Genomic DNA, 19,296 nt, shown 5'->3' with positions numbered 1-19,296 from the left:
ATGGATTTCTTTGTCATTACACTCATGATGTGTCAGTAATAACAATATAACTTGGCCTAACGTTACTGCATAAATCTGGAATGAGAAACCCCAGACAAATACAAGCGCTTTTTAACAGTCATACAGGAGGAAAAGCATGACTTTACATGTGCTTGCTGCTGTTGCTGTTTTATTAGTCAGTGGTTAGATCAGAGTAGCAGACAATAAACGGACAAGGGACATCGTGTATGGGCCAAATAAATTAGGCCTAATATACGGACGTCCCGCCTAATAGGTGACACGTGACAGTTGGCATTGGCAAGTGGCTAGGTTAGCCAGTAGTACTAACCCCCTTTATAGTAACAACATAGTTTTAAAGAATTCTAACGTTACAATTGTGCCTCTTGTTACTGGATATCATGTTACAAAAACAAGTTTTATTAAGGTTTTAATGTAATTTTTTACTTTATTTTAGAGATGCCAGGAAGTTCAACGAAAATGTGCCCAGGGTGCAATACCCTAATAAGTGTTGCATACAAAGCTTGCCCACATTGCAAACAACTGCAGCCATACGAAGCAAAAGTTGCAGCAAAGAGATGCAACTTTCAAAATAAAAAAAATGAATGGAAGGAGTCGGTCAAGAAAAACAACAACAGGACAGTTGTTCTCAATAGCAGCCATGTGTTGGTAAGGTTAGGTCAAAGTTCAGGATTCTAATAGGAATTTATGAAGTTAAGTCAATTAACACAGTAAAGTTTAACAGTCAGTAGCCATGTTTCCATGTAATTGTCAAGCGAACTTATGAAATGTTTCAAAAAAGTATAAAATATCAATCAGGTGTATTTCTATCAACTGGGTTGGAGGGAATTAATTAAGATCCCGCGAGGGGATCACCCCTTAGATGGGACCTCGGCACTATGGGGGCCATTACCATCCTCACACCTTCCAGAGGCTGAGCCATGATCAGAAAGACTCAGGGTCTCAAGCAACACCGCCCAAGCGGTTTCCCATACACCACATTTCCCACGCCGCATGTCGGATGAGGATTTAGTGCTGGGCTCTTTGCTCGCTGCTACTGAGGGTTTCCTGGTTAGTTTCTTTTCCCCCACTTAGTAATGTTTTGACTGCGTAAACAGCTGATCAGTGATGTGACTTAACTGTTCTTCATGTCAGAACTTGTACAAAGCTGTTACCATGTTCCATTCAGCACATTAATTATTTTTCGAAAAAGACAAAAATCACCTCAAGAGACCTTAAAATGTTTTTGCTAAATTGAGGACGTTTTTTCCCCAAATTTAGATGGAAACATGGCTGGTGAAACATGTTGTATAGTAATGAATCCCTTGATATGAGTTGTACATTTAATATGACCATTAAACCATTAAAATTGTCATGAAATTAATATTTAAATTAAATTATTGTATTCGGTGCATGTTTTTTTTTTATTTAATAATGTTTTTATTTCAGCTTGACAAACTTGCTGCCCTCGATTTTTTCCCAATACTACTTTTGGGTAAGAAATGCAAAGGAAGTTTGGTGGCCGATGTCATCCTAGGAGGGGACTATATTTTGGATCCTGATTTGCTTCAGAGGGTTAAAGTTATGTATGAAGCTGTGCTAAAGAGTAAGTCTTTTTTTTTTACAAAAAGAAGCTCTGGATTAATCTGAAAATACTGGTAATCCTAAGGAACACAAAGGAATGTGAACCCACAAGTATCATTTTCTTTATTTTTCTATTGATGCATGAGCATTACTTTCAGCCATAATAGGATGAATCAGCATGTGATCACCCAATTGTTTTCTTTAGCAGTTAAGCCAAGTCAACAAGCTAGATAAAAAGTAGGCAGAAAATCTTGAATGTTCTGATCAGACATTAAGAGACAGCATTACCTTGACTGGGAACTCGATGACTATATTTGTTGATATAGACTGTAGATAATTAATTTTACATTTAAATCATAACAACACCTGTAATGTAGAAATAAATTACTGTAAATAGTAGCCTGTTATCATCACTCACCCGCAGGTCCTCTTCCTTGTGGTTCCATAATTATTCATAGGCTATATGGAATAAAGTGGCACTGAGATTGAGGCAAACTGTTTAATTTTTCTTGTGTGTGATGTTTGTCTTGTCTGCAAGTTCATTTTCAAAGACAGAAGAAGGCCACAAGTAGCACAGAAACTACTCACCCTCCCAAAGCCACTGCCACTGAGACCAACGTCACTCCAGAAGCCACTGAGACCAACGTCACTCCAGAAGCCACTGAGACCAACGTCACTCCAGAAGCCACTGAGACCAACGTCACTCCAGAAGCCACTGAGACCAACGTCATTCCAGAAGCCACTGAGACCACCGTCATTCCAGAAGCCACTGAGACCAATGTCATTCCAGAAGCCACTGAGACCAACGTCACTCCAGAAGCCACTGAGACCAACGTCACTCCAGAAGCCACTGAGTCCAACGTCACTCCAGATGCCACTGAGACCACCGTCATTCCAGAAGCCACTGAGACCAACGTCACTCCAGAAGCCACTGAGACCAACGTCACTCCAGAAGCCACTGAGACCACCGTCATTCCAGAAGCCACTGAGACCAATGTCATTCCAGAAGCCACTGAGACCAACGTCACTCCAGAAGCCACTGAGACCAACGTCACTCCAGATGCCACTGAGACCACCATCATTCCAGAAGCCACTGAGGCCGTCACTCCAGAAGCCACTGAGACCACCGTCATTCCAGAAGCCACTGAGACCAACGTCACTCCAGAAGCCACTGAAACCAACGTCACTCCAGATGCCACTGAGACCACCATCATTCCAGAAGCCACTGAGGCCGTCACTCCAGAAGCCACTGAGACCAACGTCACTCCAGAAGCCACTGAGACCAACGTCACTCCAGAAGCCACTGAGACCAACGTCACTCCAGATGCCACTGAGACCAACATCACTCCAGAAGCCACTGAGACCACCGTCATTCCAGAAGCCACTGAGACCAACGTCACTCCAGAAGCCACTGAGACCAACGTCACTCCAGAAGCCACTGAGACCAACGTCACTCCAGAAGCCACTGAGACCAACGTCACTCCAGAAGCCACTGAGACCAACATCACTCCAGAAGCCACTGAGACCAACGTCACTCCAGATGCCACTGAGACCACCGTCACTCCAGAAGCCACTGAGGCCGTCACTCCAGAAGCCACTGAGACCACCGTCATTCCAGAAGCCACTGAGACCAACATCACTCCAGAAGCCACTGAGACCAACGTCACTCCAGATGCCACTGAGACCACCGTCACTCCAGAAGCCACTGAGGCCGTCACTCCAGAAGCCACTGAGACCACAGGCTCATCAAAAGCCACAAGACCCCGGGGCCAGAAGGCAAAAAAAAGACAAAGTGAAGTATATTTCTTTAATAGTCAGTAATGTGTTATTAGAACTATGTTAATACGTATGTAAGAACTATGTTTTTTAATACACTACCAGTCAAAATTTTGAACCCACCTACTCATCCAAGAGAATAGGAAAGCGTTGCCAAACCTTTGACAGATATTGTACATTCTAAATTAGTAATAACTTACTGTATTTATATATTAAGCATAGCATCAGTTCTGGCAGGTCACATTAGTCAGGCTCGAATCAGCTGATCTACGTCTACCTATAGGAATACGACGCCCATTACTGTATACAGTACATATATAAGCTCCTTCAGTATTATCAGCAGCTGTCACGTTTCTCAGGAGCGAATTACCCTGCTCCATCCCCAGCTCCACCTCTCGTCAGTCATTATAGCATTCTGATTACCCCTGAATCAGACTTAAATTCTCTTAAATATATTGTACATTAAAATAAATTACTGATATCTGCAATACATTTATTTTGGTTCTGTTTTGTTTACCCTACGCTGGGTTATCACTGCTTTTATGATTGTATGCTAGGCTGCATGGATGCGTAGGGAGTTCTTGTCCAGAACAGAACCATACCACCAATCAAAACTATATGCTAACTGTCAATCATATTTGATGATAGTGCTCTTGACAGAAATAGTGTTTAATAAAATTTGATATCTTGTATATTTTTAATACAGATCCAGTCCAACAGAGGGTAGCCAGCAATATGAAGCCAAAAAAAAAGTGTTAAGTACATTTTCTTTATTTAAAATGATATGATGTATCAACTACACATTGATTCTGCCATCACAGTTAGGTATTGTCTATACTGGTATATTGGTATACTTATTTCAATGTTATATTGACTATCTTTCAGATGAGTGTCCAGAATGCTGTTGGAGAGTGAGGCAAAACAACTTTGACTACTCCAAGGTTTTGAAAAGAAGAGTGAGAGAGGTTTGTCTTTCTAAAGTATTTAAAACGCTCTTGCTTTATATCAATGTACTCGCACTCACTCATTATTAATATTTAAATTATTTTTGATTCTACAATGAATAAGGACCTGTGTCCACAAAAGTATTTTTTCACGCGACTGGCATATTTGCACACGCCGCTGAGTTTCTTTTTCACGCTGATGCAAAGAGCATTCGTGGTTTTTTACCAGTCGCCAAGAGTTGAAGAATGTTCAATTTTGGGTCAAATGCAGTGCTCATCACTGTCACTTTTTACCCAGCTGTCCAATCACAGTTGAGGAGGCGCGGGACTAATAACACACAACCACCACACTCTGCTCGTACAAAGTCAACAGATGACAGCAACAAGCATAATAATGGAACAAAATCATTTTAAACTAGAGCCAGAGCAAATACTTTATAATTTATCGACAATTTTGTATAGAAACAACACAGAAACAAACAATCTGTGAAATGAGATAACTAGTAACACTTTCGCGGATATTTAACATAATAACAACAAGCAAAGCACTGCCAAAACACTCTCAAGCACTCACACTCACGCACTTATCAGCTGGCTAAATGGTTTGGTGGACACACAGCCTAAGACTAAAAATATCTGCAGTGTTTGAGCACTTGATTCGACAACTAGATGTTTTGAAGACTGGATTTAGTGTTCATGGAGTGAGCACTAATGTCACCATTTTTACAAACAAGATACATACAAAGTTTACTTTACAATAACAGAAAATAATTTGGCTGTATGTATTGCTCACATGATGTAGAACGCTATCCGAACAATACTTTGGTTAACATCAAATATGTAGAAAAAGTCTTAAATAAATCAAGGTATTATGTAGTAGGTTTTAAATGTTTAGGTAGGTCTTATTTATGTTGAAATTTATTTCATGGTACTTTTTGTAGTTCTTTGTTGTCTGTCTGACCAATATAAAACCTACAATTGCACACACAGTTCTGTAAATTAATGTACTTTTCAAGTAATTATTTGACTTTGGTTTTCCTTCAGAGCTTCATACTTTTTTGCAAGTAAATAGGTCTTACATTTCCTTCACAATGGTCTTCAAAAATGTGTTACAAATTTTACATTTTACTTAATGAAACTTGCAGAAACCCTGAAAACATTAATGCATAGATAAATATGGATAACTCTTTGGATATGTTATTAATGTAATGTCAACATGAATAGAAACTGTCACAAGGTTTTCATGTAATTTTCTAGATCCCTCTAGACCCCTAAGACAGTATATGATACTGTACTGTACCACTTTGAAACACGATCTTACAGCAGTAAATGTTATTTTTAAATGTTATTACATGTTAAAGCTACACTGTATAACTTTTTAAGATGATTCTTAGCAAAAAACAGTTTGCATGACTTGTGCCAAGACAAACGTTGCTGGATATTGAGTTGTGATAGATTTTTTTTTTATGTTTATTCTATAGGGAACAGAGGAGGTCCTCATTTGTTGGGTTCCATGCAAGACCTGGTAGGTGTACTAATGTACAGTTTATTAAATACACAACATTTTAAACATTAACAATGTCGACAGTTACTAAAATGTTTGAATATTTTTTTAATAGTTATATTTCATAAAATGATATATCATTTTGCTAGCCTGAATTAAGTTACTCATTAAATCTTTACTCAGAACATTGTCTCTTTACAGTGGGACCAAATGGAAAGACTCCTGGGAGCCCTCCTCCCTTCTTGAATAATGAATTACATTTTTATTTTTATTTTGTATTTTCTTTTATAATGAATAAAATAACTACAAACATAAACAAAGTTATTGACTTGTTATTCATTGCCTACACTCTCAGAAAATGAAGTACATAATTGTACCTTTAGGGGTACAATAGCTTGTCACTGGGGCTGTACCCTCAAGGGTACAGCTTTTGTACCCTTGGCATAGTGTACAAATTTGTACCCTTGTGATTTGTACCTTAAGAGACCAGTTTTGTACCTGTGGTGACAATTTTGTACCTTTATTTAACAGTACAAAAATTTACCCTTCAAAAATGGTACAATCGTTCACTATAATATATATATAACACACACGCTGAATTAAAATCAGAATTTACTAAATCCTTTTCATTTTAAAAACAATGTCTAATTATAACATAGAAATTATCATCTAATGAGTGAGTGCAATTTGCCTGAAAATCCATTTCATCTCCTGGTTTCAGTATAGTCCTTTTATTAACAGCCTTGACACTGCATGCATGAAAGTGACGCTCATAGGACAAAGGATCCACATGTTGTCTTTGTTAAAGAGATAATTGATTTGCCAAAACAATGGAATAGACTCAGAATGCAGTACAACTCGACGTCGGTTACTTCTATGCCTGCTTCTGATATTTTTTGAAGGACCTCCTTGGTTGAAAGCCCTGTAAGAACCAGAGGTGGGAAGTCCAGGGGCCAAAGAGTAAAAGTCCTGCCATATTTTTGTTCCACCCATGAACTCAGCAGCTGATTTCATCAGAGGAGGAACCAAGTCATTCCTTCCAAGTCACAAACGAGTCTTGAGTCAAATCCCAAGTCCTCAAAGAGTTAAAGTTAATGAGATAATTAAGTGACTAATTAAATGATGATTGTGCATTAATGATTAACACCTGCTGTTATTGAGCATTACAGAGGATCAGATGTTAATGTTTTATGTACCCTATACCAAGTGAACAAAAGCTGTATATCAAGTTAAATCCCAAGTCCTCAAAGAGTTAAAGTTAATGAGATAATTAAGTGACTATTGAATGGCTGAATGTTATTGAGAATTACAGAGGATCAGATGTGGATGTTTTATTGGTTAAAATTATGCCACCATCATGGAGATCAGTGTTTGGTTTGGTTGTACTCTTGACCCTTGACTTGTTGTGCTAGATCTTTCTCTGTAGCTCTGCATGGGTTGTTGTGGAGACGACAGAACTGTGACATTAGAAAAACATACAGTCACAATGAGCTGGTTTAACTATGTCTCAAATATTTTTGTTTTCTTTCTTATCACATGTCTAGGCTTTGAATAATTCCAGTGAAACTACAGCATGCACACAAAAAAAGCATTGCTCTAATATTTACAGGGTATGGATTATTTTTTTTTTTTTAAGTTGTAACACATATAGAAGATTGAACTCCAGTGCTTTTTAGCCACACACACATATATCAAGAACCAGCATATGAATCTCCACAATGGTTACAATCAACAAAATGCTTCATGTTGCAATACACAAATTACTCCCATAATGCACTGCAGTATGAATAATAATTTTCACCACTGTTGAGGATCACATGATAAATGTTCATGGCTAAATGCCTAATTCCAAAACGTGTTTTTTTGTTTTCTTAATATTGAAGCGTTAAATGGTTGCATTTGCATAATGAGATTTCTCTTGTTTTTGTGAAAGTGGCATACAGTTAATTATGGTGATCTGTACTCTGAATTCGTATTCAACCCATCCAAAGTGCACAGACAGAGCAGTGAAAACATGGCAGTCCTCTCTAACAACTAAGCCACGAACCCTTCTCTTTAAACGTCTAATCAAGAAATGTAATCAAGATCATACAGTCATCTGCTAGACCAAGAATTGTATCAGCATTGCACAAATGTTTGCTTCAAAACAATAATTCAATTGTTTAGAAGCAAATTTTTAAACACTGCTTAAAGGCTCAAGAGCTCAACTGAAGCAAATACTCACCACAATTATGGTGGCAAAGTTTTTTTTTCTTCTTTCAATTGATTTCATCCAAGGCTGTGCTTAAAGTCAGTTGTAGTTCTTGTGTTTCTCTTTTCTTCAGTGATCACTATTGCATCTTCATTTAATTAGTCACTTAATTATCTCATTAACTTTAACTCTTTGAGGACTTGGGATTTGACTCAAGACTCGTTTGTGACTTGGAAGGAATGACTTGATTCCTCCTCTGATGAAATCATCTGATGAGTTCATGGGTGGAGCAAAAATATGGCAGGACTTTTACTTTTTGGCCCCTGGACTACCCAAATCTACCAAAACCCATGCGTAACCGTGCTATGACTTTGTCTCCGCCAAAAGAAAGAAACAGAAGAAACCGGACGTTCTTTTAAATTGAGACTCAAGCAGCCAATCAGGGCTGGCTCTACAAATTGTACCTTAACCTTTAAAAGAAATGGTACATATATGTACCTTTTAATGTTTGGGAACATATATGTACCTTTTTGACCCTCAAAAAGGTACATACATGTACCTTAAGGTCCAATAATAAGCCCTATGGGGTACGTTAGTGTAGATTGTACCTTGGGGGACAGAAATGGACTCCTTCTGTACCCCTATTTCTGACAGTGTAAATTGCATATGCTATATAGAGTACATACAGATCTTTATAAATAACCTAATTAAAAATCCTCTGTTTATTGTCAGTTTTGTTTGAATAACTGTTATATCTACGTCTGTACGTCTGTTATGTTCTCACGTGTTTGTCTGTGTATGTAGTTATATATGTACTGTCTATATATTGGTTGTAAGCAGGATTTCTTGTAACTTGGTGGATGGGTAGGACATGGTACAGGAAGAAACCTATTATATTTTGTGGCTGTTAAAATTTTAGATTAATAAAATTTGATGTAGTTGGAGATATTTGCTCTACTTTATGCCTTTAATGTTCAGGTTTGTGTCCTTCTGTCCAGATGACATTGAGCGGAGAACATCATGATGGTGCTGGTTCCACCCCAGGGCAGGAAGTAGAACAGTAGTTGGCATGCCGTGTAGATGTACTATCGTTATCTGCCTCTGTAATTGGATAGAAGACCAGTAGTAGTTGTCTTTTGATCTATTATTCATTGGCAATGCAATAATTATGCATTCAAAGCATCAAATTGATTTAATATTGGCATATAATTATAAATAGATTTAAATACATTAGAAAGAGAACTGTTTCAATTTCCAAGAAACAAATGTTACTTGTTTTACACAAGCTGAACAGGATTAAACAAAATAACCTGTATTATGAAAATCAGGTGATCAGAGAACAAATATAAAATAATGGTTCATACACTAATAATAATTATCTTCTTGTCTTTTTAGACTTCTAAAGCTATACAGATCCACTTTGGGAACTGGAAACCCTTAAAGCTCACCTTCACCTGGAAATGAGAGAATGGGTATATGGTAAGAAAATTCTGAAAATTATATCTGACACAAAAATAGTTTTGTGTTTATTATAAAGGTTGACCCCTGTGATAATCTTTTTGTCATATTTCATATGTTATTCTGCTGTAGTAATCACAAATTAAATGCTTGTCTATTACAATTTCACAAGCTCTAGCACCAAAATTTTTATAGTCACTTGTATGATATTTTAGAATAATTTTCATGAAGGTGGATTTTCTTTTGACAAGTAACGATAATGATTAAAAGTTTATTTTGATGTTACTAATGCAGCACTGAATAATATTTGTAGATATTTGGAATTGTCATGTTTTTCGGGTCTTTGACTGCTGTGTGATGATGTGTCATCTTTTTCTTTCTGTTTTTCCTTGCAATTCGTCTACAGGTCTCGGTGACTTGACAGAGGATGCTACCTATGGGCTCAACAGTCTCATCAATCGGAGGTCACTCAGAAGTCAACACAGACAGACTGTAAATGCAAACAGCAGTATAGGCGCTTTCGATTACATTGATGACAGGACCGGTGCACTGAAGATGTGTACTGAATAAACCTGCCTTGCTTTTATATCAAACAGCACTTTTTATGAAGGGATTTACAGTATAAGGGAATTTTCATCAGAAACCCAACTGTTAGAAAATAGTGCACTTTGATTTTTACATTTCAAACCAAAGCTACTAAGTGTTTTCACCCATAGCTTAGAGATAATAAAGAGCCACATATCTTCAGGAAAGTATTGACAATATAAATAATGGCACTTTGCTAAAAAGTTCAGATTATGTATTGTTATTAGAAACAAGGACAGCATACTAACTATGGGTAAAGGTCTTTTCCTTTCCAGCACTTTTATACAATGTCAATTATATCATAAAAGTTTTTAAGATATATTTACCTGCCTTCATTCTTAAATTCAAAACTCAAAAATGAAAGAAGATATCAGCAAAAACTGAAATTTTACTATTCTTATGAATATTTGCATTTATTTGTCTCTTTTTTTTCTGACAACAAAAACAGAAAAGCTGCTGTTTCTCCTGACTGACATCACCAAGTAGCGGATTAATAATGTTAAAAGTAATTTTGCATGTTATTACAATGCATTACCGGTATTTTGCTTTAAATAAATCATTGTTATTTTTTGCATGTAAAAAATCTGATGAAGTACAATAATTACAATGTACTTTACTTCAATATTTCCATATTATACTTTGTGTATGTATGTAAGCTATGTATGCAATATGTATATACTGTTTGTAGTTTCAGCATACTTGTTAATGAACACCATCAAATCGATATTAAACCATACATGTTTTTCTGTTATGCTTTCCATATCGCATCATCTAAATGTACATCAATATAGTCATAAATCATATCCACTTTAGCTGACATTCTGTAAAACTGTATGGAGAAATATCTTTCTTTGTCTCGATGCATACATATGTGCAATACTGTAATAAAAACAATTATGTTTTTGCTTGTTGAATGAACTTCCCATTAAAGTACCATTTGGACACATAATTTGTTTATTCTTTAGACAAATGCAGATATTCACAAGTTCAGGACTTGTGTTTTCAAGTGCAAAAACACTTCAATAGTGCATATTTTACTTAGGTGTGGTACATACATATGTGCACTACTTTAATAAACACAACTGTGATAGCATTACCTGTTGTGTGAACTTCCAGTACCATTTGAACACATAATTGGCTGACACATACATAATTGACTGACTCTAGACGAGTGCAGATGCTCACAAGTTCATGGCTCATGCAAAAACACTTAATAGTGGATATTTTACTTAGGTGTGGTACATACATACTGTATGTGGACTACTGTAATAAACACAACTGTGATAGCATTACCTGTTGTGTGAACTTCCAGTACCATTTGAACACATAATTGGCTGACACATAATTGACTGACTCTAGATGAATAAAGATGCTCACAAGTTCTTGGCTCATGCAAAAACATTTAAATTGTTTATATTTTACTTGGGCGTGGTACATACATATGTGCACTACTGTAATAAATACAATTTTGATGACATTGCCTGTGGGGTTGGAGGTTGGGCCTCCAAATGCCTCACTGAAACTATGGCTGGGTCAGGGCTGTGTCCATGAAATGTTGAAATTAAAGCCTTATGTAGGACTAACCCAAATACATTGTTGAAAATGTCTTGGCCTGGAGAATAATATATGCCAGTATGAAGATGAGAAATGGGTCCTGTTTTGAAATATTGACCTCTGAACTGTGACCTCAGCACATGTTGAAAGCCTTGTCATTCAGGAAGAGAAGGGGCTACAGACATGGGACCAATTGTTGTAAAGAGCCCTTCACTTTAGCTATGTGACTATACTCTTGTGGATAGAGTCACTAAAAGGGGGTGCAGTCAATTATGGTCAAAATTTATTTTCACCTATTCAGCAGTTACATATTTAAAATATTATCACACAAATGCTATTAACATCCACTTATATCCCTAGGTGTACTGTTAATTAATTGTTTATAACTTCCAATTCTAAGTAATAGGTTATATTGATTTAAACTACAATTCCCTATAGCAGCGCAATGCGGCCTGATACAAATTTGCGCCATTTTTGTAGTTCTTCCAGTTAGCAAAGTATTGCTGTAAATAAGGTTGCAAAAAGAAACATCTACGGAATATATCAACCATATAGTACAGACGAAGACGTACTTACACTGTATTTAGATGATCTATGTTAAGAAAAAGTTATATTGTTAGTTTATTTCAGATATTTTGGAGCACCACAGCTCGTCTTGCTGGCAAAATAGGGGTTTAAAGTCAGAATAAAGGTTTTACTGCAGCCGAAGCCTTAAAACGTTTGTTTGGCCATATGGCTTTACTAAACTGACCCCTTTGTGATTAAAAATGTGATGTTAGCATAGCTAAACAATAATGCTTTTTTTGTGCATTTTGTGTTAGCAGCAAGGATTAATGTGCTTCATATGAATGATATTTGGGTAAATATGGCATTGTTTGTATTTATTTTGCGTATACTCTCGGACGTGAAACAATTTACTATAGTAAATTTTAGTATAGGCTACTGTATTATAGTATGTACTGTACAGATTTGGAAGCTTAGCTAGACTAGGTATTGCATGTGATCTTACGTGTTGTGACAAAAAAAAAAAAAAATATATATATATATATATATATATATATATATATATATATATATATATATATATATATATATATATATATATATATATATTCTATTGTTGATCAATTTGTCAATGTAGAAAATATGTGGTGAACAAATGTGTACAACAACAAATTATAACCAAAACTGAAATAATGATGATAATTATTTTACTAAAGAAATTAAGAATCAGTCAGACAGTGATTGAAAATTCAGATTCAAGGTTTTATTATTTACAATGGGGAGAGCTAACTTGAGCTACTCGGTCAGGAAACCAGTTTGTGCAGTGGAGAAGAGAGAATCTATAATTCATCATCCGTAGAGGCATCTGTGGAGACATTCTCATATGGGTCTTCATCATCTTCTTCAACAACAGATCCACCATTCCCATTTACTACTATTTGGGAGTAGGTTTCTTTCACAGCTACCATGTCTGTTTTGATCTCCTCACATTTTTGGAGGACAGCACTGTGCAGGCCATGGTAAGCTTGACCAGACAGTCCTGAAGGGTAGCCTAAAAATCAAATTGGGATAAAAAAAAAAAAAAAAAAAAAAAACAATTAACCAAAACATCAATATTGCAGTTTGTATGAATTATCATCTGCAAGCAGTTAAATATAACTATATGAAGTAAACAGAATTAAGAAATTAGTACTCACTCTGTGTGGCCAGGTCATCTGCTAGTACATTAGCCTGGTCCTTCAAGGCCCTGCAGGTTCTTGTAAGATGAGTCCAATGTTGTTTCATTTCCTCTAAAAGTATAGCCTCTTCCTCAATCAGTCTCTCCAGCTGCATCACCTTGTCAAAAACCTTCTTCTTCATGCCTAAGGAAGTGTCAGGTTCTATCAAGACAAATGACAAATTGAATTAACCACCATATTAAAATACTACCTCTTATTGCCTTTTTGAGAGTAAAATCCAATAATGGTACAATTCTTTGTCCCTACAACATAGGCAACAAGTGATTGGTGTTGAATCTACAGTGTGAAAAAAAAAAGGGCGAGCCACCTTGACACATTAATCTGAGGAATGGCGAGTTGGCAAAAACAAAACGGTTTAAAAATAAAATGATTATAGTCTGTTCCAAAACAAATAAAAAACACATGTTGGGCCTCTTTCCTTTGAAAGTCGGAGTTTAATGAGGTAATCTTTTAAATGAAGATTCACTAAAACTATTAATGTCAAACTTTACAAACCAGAATCCCAAGGCCAGATAGGGCGTTCTGCTGCCAGAAGGTCTTCAACTGAATCTACAAATTCTGTGGTGGTTGGAAGATCATTGTATTGGGATATGGCATTAAACAGCTTTTTCTTATCCTCTCTAATCCGTCTTCGGATCTTGTGTCGCTGTTTGTTACGGTCTGCAGAAAAAACTAATAATTTTAAGGAGGATATGCATAATGTTTGGTCACTGTGCTAATGGACATCCAAAAGGCTCCTTACAAATTATGTTATAAAGCGCACATATCATCGGCGACTAAAAATACAATTGTACAATATTTTGACTACACCTCTGGTTAATTTAACCATAATAAATAACCTGGAATGTGGCCAATGTTCAAGTAATGGAGGGAGTTGGGTGATGGTAACACTGGACATATAGGAAGGCAGGACTGTTCACTCAATGTAGAAAGGTTATGTAGTGGCTTAAGTGCACAGTGTAGATGGAAGACTTTGTTCATTGTTAAGATATGATCAAATTTAAATTACTTAGATACAGCTATGGATCTCACATTTTAAAATGAACTCCACAAGTACATGAAGGCATGGAGGCTACTTACCGGTTACTCGATACAGATCCCTCTTTTTCTGCTGGATGCCCAAGAATAGGCCTTCAATCAGATGTTGCAACGCCACTGGATCATCTGTTCTGAAGTCATCTGGTGCTGTAAAGTATTTATGAAGGTATTTGATCAGTATCATGCATTTTCTGTGCTATCAAAAATAGAACAACTATACTATTTCTATAAAACACCTTATACATTAAATATGGTAAAAGGAGGATTCAATAAGAAGAATGTAGTAGGAACACATGTAAAAACAAAAAGGACATCTACAAATGTTCTGCCAAAGAATCTGAAATTTTTTTTTCAGTTTGCTAATTTTTCAAGGGTGAGTAAGTATTATAAATTTGAGGGAGAAAGCTACATCAAGTTCAATTATTAACTTAGCATTTCGAGCCATTTCTTCGTTGATTTTCACTTTTGTTGTTGCATGGTTTCTCAGTGAGGTTCTCCTACTGCTGTGAGGAGTATTTCAAAACAAGTAAAAAAATAAATAAATAAAAATAAACACATTTTTCTATCTATAGAAAAAAGTACATACTTACTGTCAACTGCCCACTGTCTCACATCAGTGACCCACTGTTGCAGTTCCTCATCAGACCTTTGCGTGCACTTCTTTATAGCCGCAATGTCTTTCTTGACTTCCTTTGTCTTTTGGATAGTCTCAAAAGAATAATTAATGGAAAGTCACAAAAACCTTCAGGAATACTGAAAGTATTAGATACTTGGTATGTACAACTTATAAGTGGACTTTAGACAAATGAAATTTAACCTTCATTGACGAAATCTTTATTTTTTTACTTACCTTCAAGTACCGTGTAGACAAGTACTTGTGCAGGTTTCTTTTTTTGCGCTCATTCCATCCTCTGGCATGCAATGTGATCATATCTACTCGTGCTGTAATGATGAAGGCATAAATGTGCTTTTCAATTAGTGGTTAGTCACGGAGTATGTTGAATAAAAAAAAAGAAAAAAGAAAAGCTGTCTTAACAATACATGAGAACTGTAAAAAAGGACCACTCACCAGCCTTACTCATGTATTTTGTAGTTAGAGCCACACGGGACAAAAAGCTGTTCACTTGTTCAACTTCTTCACCAATTGTTGTGCCTGCCCCTGTTTGATTTTTGCCACCCCACTGCACCTACAGCATGCACACCAAATGTCCAAACTAAAAAATATCAAGTTCATGGATATCAAAATGGTTAAAGGCTTAGTTACCATATTGTTCAAGAATATACATTTACCTCACATTTTGTAGAGTGCCCCTTTGCATGCATAACTGAGAGAAATGGCTTCATCTGAGTCAGGTTTTGCATTTCTGGGAATGCTTGAGCCACCTTTTGAAGATAGGGCCAATATCGACACATGATGTCAGTGCAGAAGAACTTGCAGTTTGTTTTTGTGGCCAGTTCCTTCTGCAGAAACAGAGGGTATGCAAATATCTCGCCCCTAAACATGTTCAACCCTCTAAGCAATATGCTGTGCCTGCAAACTGCCACCTCTAGGCCCTCTTCATCACATTTAGTGTTTGTCTTTTTAGAGGTCTCCCTGGCTGCAGCCCATGTTGATGTTCCACAGATGCCTTTTCCATGTACCTGTAACAGTGTCATATCAAATATATTCACAAACTAGAGCCTGATTCACCGTGTACAATCCCAAATCTTTTGACAAATATCTTACTGGGATGGTCTTCTCACGAACACAATCAACAAATGTTGCTACATCTTTGTCATTAGCCAGAAAAACTCCATCAAAAAATGGTTGTTCCTCTGTCCTACAGGAAGATAAAAAAAATAATAATAATAATACATTGCTATGTGTACTGTGCTAGACTAACTGAGACTTGTTACATCACGTGTATATTGTTGCCCTCTTGTTGGTCTGATTGCTTCTATTGTTCTTCGGATGAAAGCGTCTGCTAAATTATTAAATGTAAATGTTATAATATACCCCTTTGTTTTGCTGAATCTGTATAGTTTTCTGTTTCCGTCTGCAGACACAGCAACTGTATCTGGGGTGCAAGCTGGGCAAGAGAAGTGATCAATGCCGCAGAGTTTTTCTCTTTTATGACGACAATATGTCCATTCAAGGAAAGCTTTTTGGAACACGTTGCCACAAATGTTACCACTCTGAAATTATAAAAATTTGAATACAGTGACATGCCAGTAAGACTTGCATAAATGCGAATTACTTTCCAAGTCTTACCCTTCCAAATTGTTGTGAGCGCTGTTGTAACATTTTCACAAATGCTTGTCTTGAAAGCCCAGGTGCAGTGATCTTCAGGTCCTCAAACGACGTGAAGAGGTCTACCTTGTATATGGTTTGAAACTCGACAGTGCCTGGCCAGTAACCACTAAACAACAGGTCAACCACCTCAGGTGTCCATGATGTAAGACAAGCTCTGCAATTCATCACTGGCAGGAAGACGTCATAGCGACCTGCAGAGATTTCAAAAGAAAATAAATAAGTAGTAAACACACTTTGGCTGTGTTTACTCTTGGCATTAACATGCGATCACCATGATTTGCTCAAGCAGATCGGATAATATGCCAATCAGGACACGGTGTGTTTACACCTGTCCACATCAAGTGGCTTTTTTATCTGGATAACAGATTGGATCTCGCATTCCAGAAAAAAAAAGAAAAAAGATTGCTTGTAGGTCTATTCTATTGGGTGCAGAGGCATTTCGGTTGAAACAAGCCCCATAATCAGAGCCTAATGGAGCAATATCAGACTCATATTCTTACTAGAATCTCAATATGATGACGTCAGGCTAGGGTTCTGGAACTTTAGGGTGCGAAAGCAAACATTTCAGTATATTTGCGAATCTATGTATTTCGCACATGTCTGTATTGAAAAACCACACAGCTATGTGCACCAATTCCTAGAGAGAGGAGGTGGAATAAAGACAGTGGGTGGGTCTTGGGTCTTGTGTGACGTCCACCTGTGAATCCAGAACCGATGGCTGTATTGCGTTTACATTACACTGAGATACGAGTCCTCAACTCCCTCTGAACCTGGACACACTGATCGGATAACATTGCCATCATAAATGCGTTTACACTTGTCTTTTCTATGTGTATGTGGACAACATCCGGATACAGGTCGCATGTTAATGCCAATTGTAAAGACAGCCGTTGATACTTTTCAGACATCAGTCAGCAGGTTAAGCCAATAGACAAATACAATACGAAATATTGCAAGTCATACCATTTATACAGATGAGCACAACAGATCGTCCAGCTACAACAGCCAGGTTTTGAGGGTCACAATCACAAATTTTGTCTGGTCGTGTAATGGGCAGCAGACACACTAGATGAAAGAAAAAATATATTAACTAAAATGAAAACATGTTTTTAAGCTTTCAAGTACTTCTTACCTTGTTCATATATGACATTTTGGCCACTGAGGTCCTGCACAGCAGTTGATGGTGGGAGAGGTTTATAGAATCCATCTATAAGAGTCTCTCGGTTGTGAAAAACAAGATGTTGATGTGTAGAAACGTCACACTGGCCACAGTAACGGGGTTTCGGGAAACAGTCCTTGCACCTGATGACTGCTTGTTTCAAGCTGCAGTGATCACAAGGACCATAATGCACACAGTCTGAAGCAAGCAAACTGTCAAGGAGTTTTGGCCTTGCTTCCTCCCAGCGTTCTTCAGACAAGGTTTGCCTCAATGCCCAATCATGAGATGCTGCTGATCTGGGTTCATCACACTCCATTGCATTTTGGAGTTGCTGTAGTTGTAAATCTTGCAATAAAAAATAAAATTAGATTACAACTCCTTACCTGTTACAAGCTCGTAAACCAAGTGCACAAACTCACAAAACATTAAACAAGTAATATCTCAGATATTTGTACATTTAATATTTATCATAAAATGTTGGCACTTTTGTTCATTCAGAGGGACTTCGTGAAGACAGTGATACAGTTCCGATGGTTAAAAACATTTAAGGTAAACTTACCAATAATCTGTTGTGCATCTACATCTCCAAAATGTTGTTTGGAAGTTGAGGCTTCAGATGTGCTTGCAGTTTCTAGAATTATACAATTTTAATGCAGTATCTTGCATTCAAACAACAGAAAAGATGCAAATCAACATGAAATGGGATTACTTATAGGGAACAGAGAGGGGAACTCTTTTCCACTGTAGAGCAGCTCATATGAAAATGTATTTTACAAAATTACCGGTCTGTTAGTATAGACAGACTTCAGGGTATAAAGTCAAAGATATGCACTGTATTAATAGGCAATATTTTTTTAGCAAACAGTATTTGGTTGAACACATTAAATACAATAATCCTACATTAAATCAAAAACAATTGCTTACCGAGCTCAACTTCTTGAGGGTTACTTGAAGAGACAATGGTTGAGGCAACTGGTTTTCCAGATCGGTCTAGAGTAAAGTAAACGGAAAAAATTATTTGATTTACACAATACTTATTGAAAAATCAAAGGATCTAAAACCTCAAACCATACCTTTCTTTGGTTTGCACTTCTCATAGACCAAGAATCCTTCTTGGTCTCTTTTTTTCCACCTAAGTTTAAGATCAATCTTTTTTCTTTTTTGTTTTTTAGGTGGTGTTTTGACCGCTTCCTCACTCTGTATTACTCAAACATAAGAGGTAGAACAATGACTCCGAACTATATACATTTTTAAGAAATAATAACATGATTCAGAATATCATTTATGGAAGTTGCAAAAAATACAAACAGTGGTATAGTAACAAATTCCAATGATCCATTTTCTTTTCCCACATTAGTGAAATACTGATTGATGCAGAAAGCATGCTACATAGTTTTATACAAAATACCTGCATCACCTCCAAATCAGCCATTATTTCCTCAAGATCACAGTGTAATTCCTCCTCCATATT

At 36.8% G+C, this 19,296-nt stretch overlaps 4 protein-coding genes across 11 annotated transcripts in view; 1 reads left to right on the top strand and 3 right to left on the bottom strand.

Moving 5' to 3' along the window:
• Positions 1–19,296, bottom strand: part of LOC127987296 (putative autophagy-related protein 11) — a 308,120-nt gene that overhangs the window by 117,251 nt on the left and 171,573 nt on the right. The window lies entirely within an intron of this gene.
• The window catches only part of LOC127987310 (neoverrucotoxin subunit alpha), a 270,558-nt gene that overhangs the window by 148,591 nt on the left and 102,671 nt on the right, over positions 1–19,296 (bottom strand). The gene's annotated exons all lie outside the window — the stretch shown is intronic.
• Positions 562–10,063, top strand: LOC127987314 (coagulation factor V-like). 2 transcript variants are annotated; one of them, XM_052589596.1, is made up of 7 exons: positions 562–666; positions 1,447–1,603; positions 2,120–3,373; positions 4,064–4,111; positions 4,243–4,322; positions 5,783–5,826; positions 6,007–6,125. In XM_052589596.1, the coding sequence occupies exons 2-7, from the start codon at positions 1,582–1,584 to the stop codon at positions 6,053–6,055; spliced, it is 1,497 nt and encodes a 498-aa protein (XP_052445556.1). In that variant the 5' UTR covers positions 562–666; positions 1,447–1,581; the 3' UTR covers positions 6,056–6,125. The 2 variants fall into 2 exon arrangements, 1 of the variants encoding a protein (XP_052445556.1); XR_008161165.1 differs by lacking the exons at positions 4,243–4,322; positions 5,783–5,826; positions 6,007–6,125 and adding exons at positions 9,392–9,475; positions 9,861–10,063.
• Positions 12,839–19,238, bottom strand: LOC127987303 (uncharacterized). Of its 5 annotated transcripts, none has more exons than XM_052589561.1 (16): positions 18,899–19,238; positions 18,750–18,815; positions 18,385–18,456; positions 17,799–18,170; positions 17,630–17,731; positions 16,625–16,857; positions 16,370–16,548; positions 16,100–16,193; positions 15,664–16,014; positions 15,443–15,560; positions 15,191–15,315; positions 14,964–15,081; positions 14,416–14,520; positions 13,831–13,995; positions 13,294–13,476; positions 12,839–13,148 (listed from the first exon to the last, which is right to left on the bottom strand). In XM_052589561.1, exons 4-16 carry the CDS (start codon positions 18,139–18,141, stop codon positions 12,937–12,939), a joined length of 2,328 nt encoding a protein of 775 aa, XP_052445521.1. In that variant the 5' UTR covers positions 18,142–18,170; positions 18,385–18,456; positions 18,750–18,815; positions 18,899–19,238; the 3' UTR covers positions 12,839–12,936. The 5 variants fall into 5 exon arrangements, with proteins under 5 accessions (XP_052445521.1, XP_052445523.1, XP_052445525.1 ...); XM_052589563.1 differs by having other exon boundaries at positions 17,799–18,171; positions 18,413–18,456; XM_052589565.1 differs by having other exon boundaries at positions 15,224–15,315; positions 18,899–19,237.

This window comes from Carassius gibelio, chromosome B22 (genome assembly GCF_023724105.1).
Source record: "Carassius gibelio isolate Cgi1373 ecotype wild population from Czech Republic chromosome B22, carGib1.2-hapl.c, whole genome shotgun sequence".
Taxonomy (NCBI): Eukaryota; Metazoa; Chordata; class Actinopteri; order Cypriniformes; family Cyprinidae; genus Carassius; species Carassius gibelio.
This window is presented reverse-complemented; position numbering and strand designations above follow the sequence as displayed.

Excerpts from the sequence above, each read along its gene's own strand:
- LOC127987314 (XM_052589596.1), top strand. The coding sequence starts at position 1,582 with ATGTATGAAGCTGTGCTAAAGA. Across the intron at positions 4,323-5,782 it reads TGAAAAGAAGAGTGAGAGAG|GGAACAGAGGAGGTCCTCAT; the intron begins GTTTGTCTTTCT and ends TTTATTCTATAG. Across the intron at positions 5,827-6,006 it reads TGGGTTCCATGCAAGACCTG|TGGGACCAAATGGAAAGACT; the intron begins GTAGGTGTACTA and ends GTCTCTTTACAG.
- LOC127987303 (XM_052589561.1), bottom strand. The coding sequence starts at position 18,141 with ATGGAGTGTGATGAACCCAGATCAGCAGCATCTCATGATTGGGCATTG. Across the intron at positions 16,858-17,629 it reads TGTGCTCATCTGTATAAATG|GTCGCTATGACGTCTTCCTG; the intron begins GTATGACTTGCA and ends AAATCTCTGCAG. Across the intron at positions 16,015-16,099 it reads TTCGTGAGAAGACCATCCCA|GTACATGGAAAAGGCATCTG; the intron begins GTAAGATATTTG and ends ACACTGTTACAG.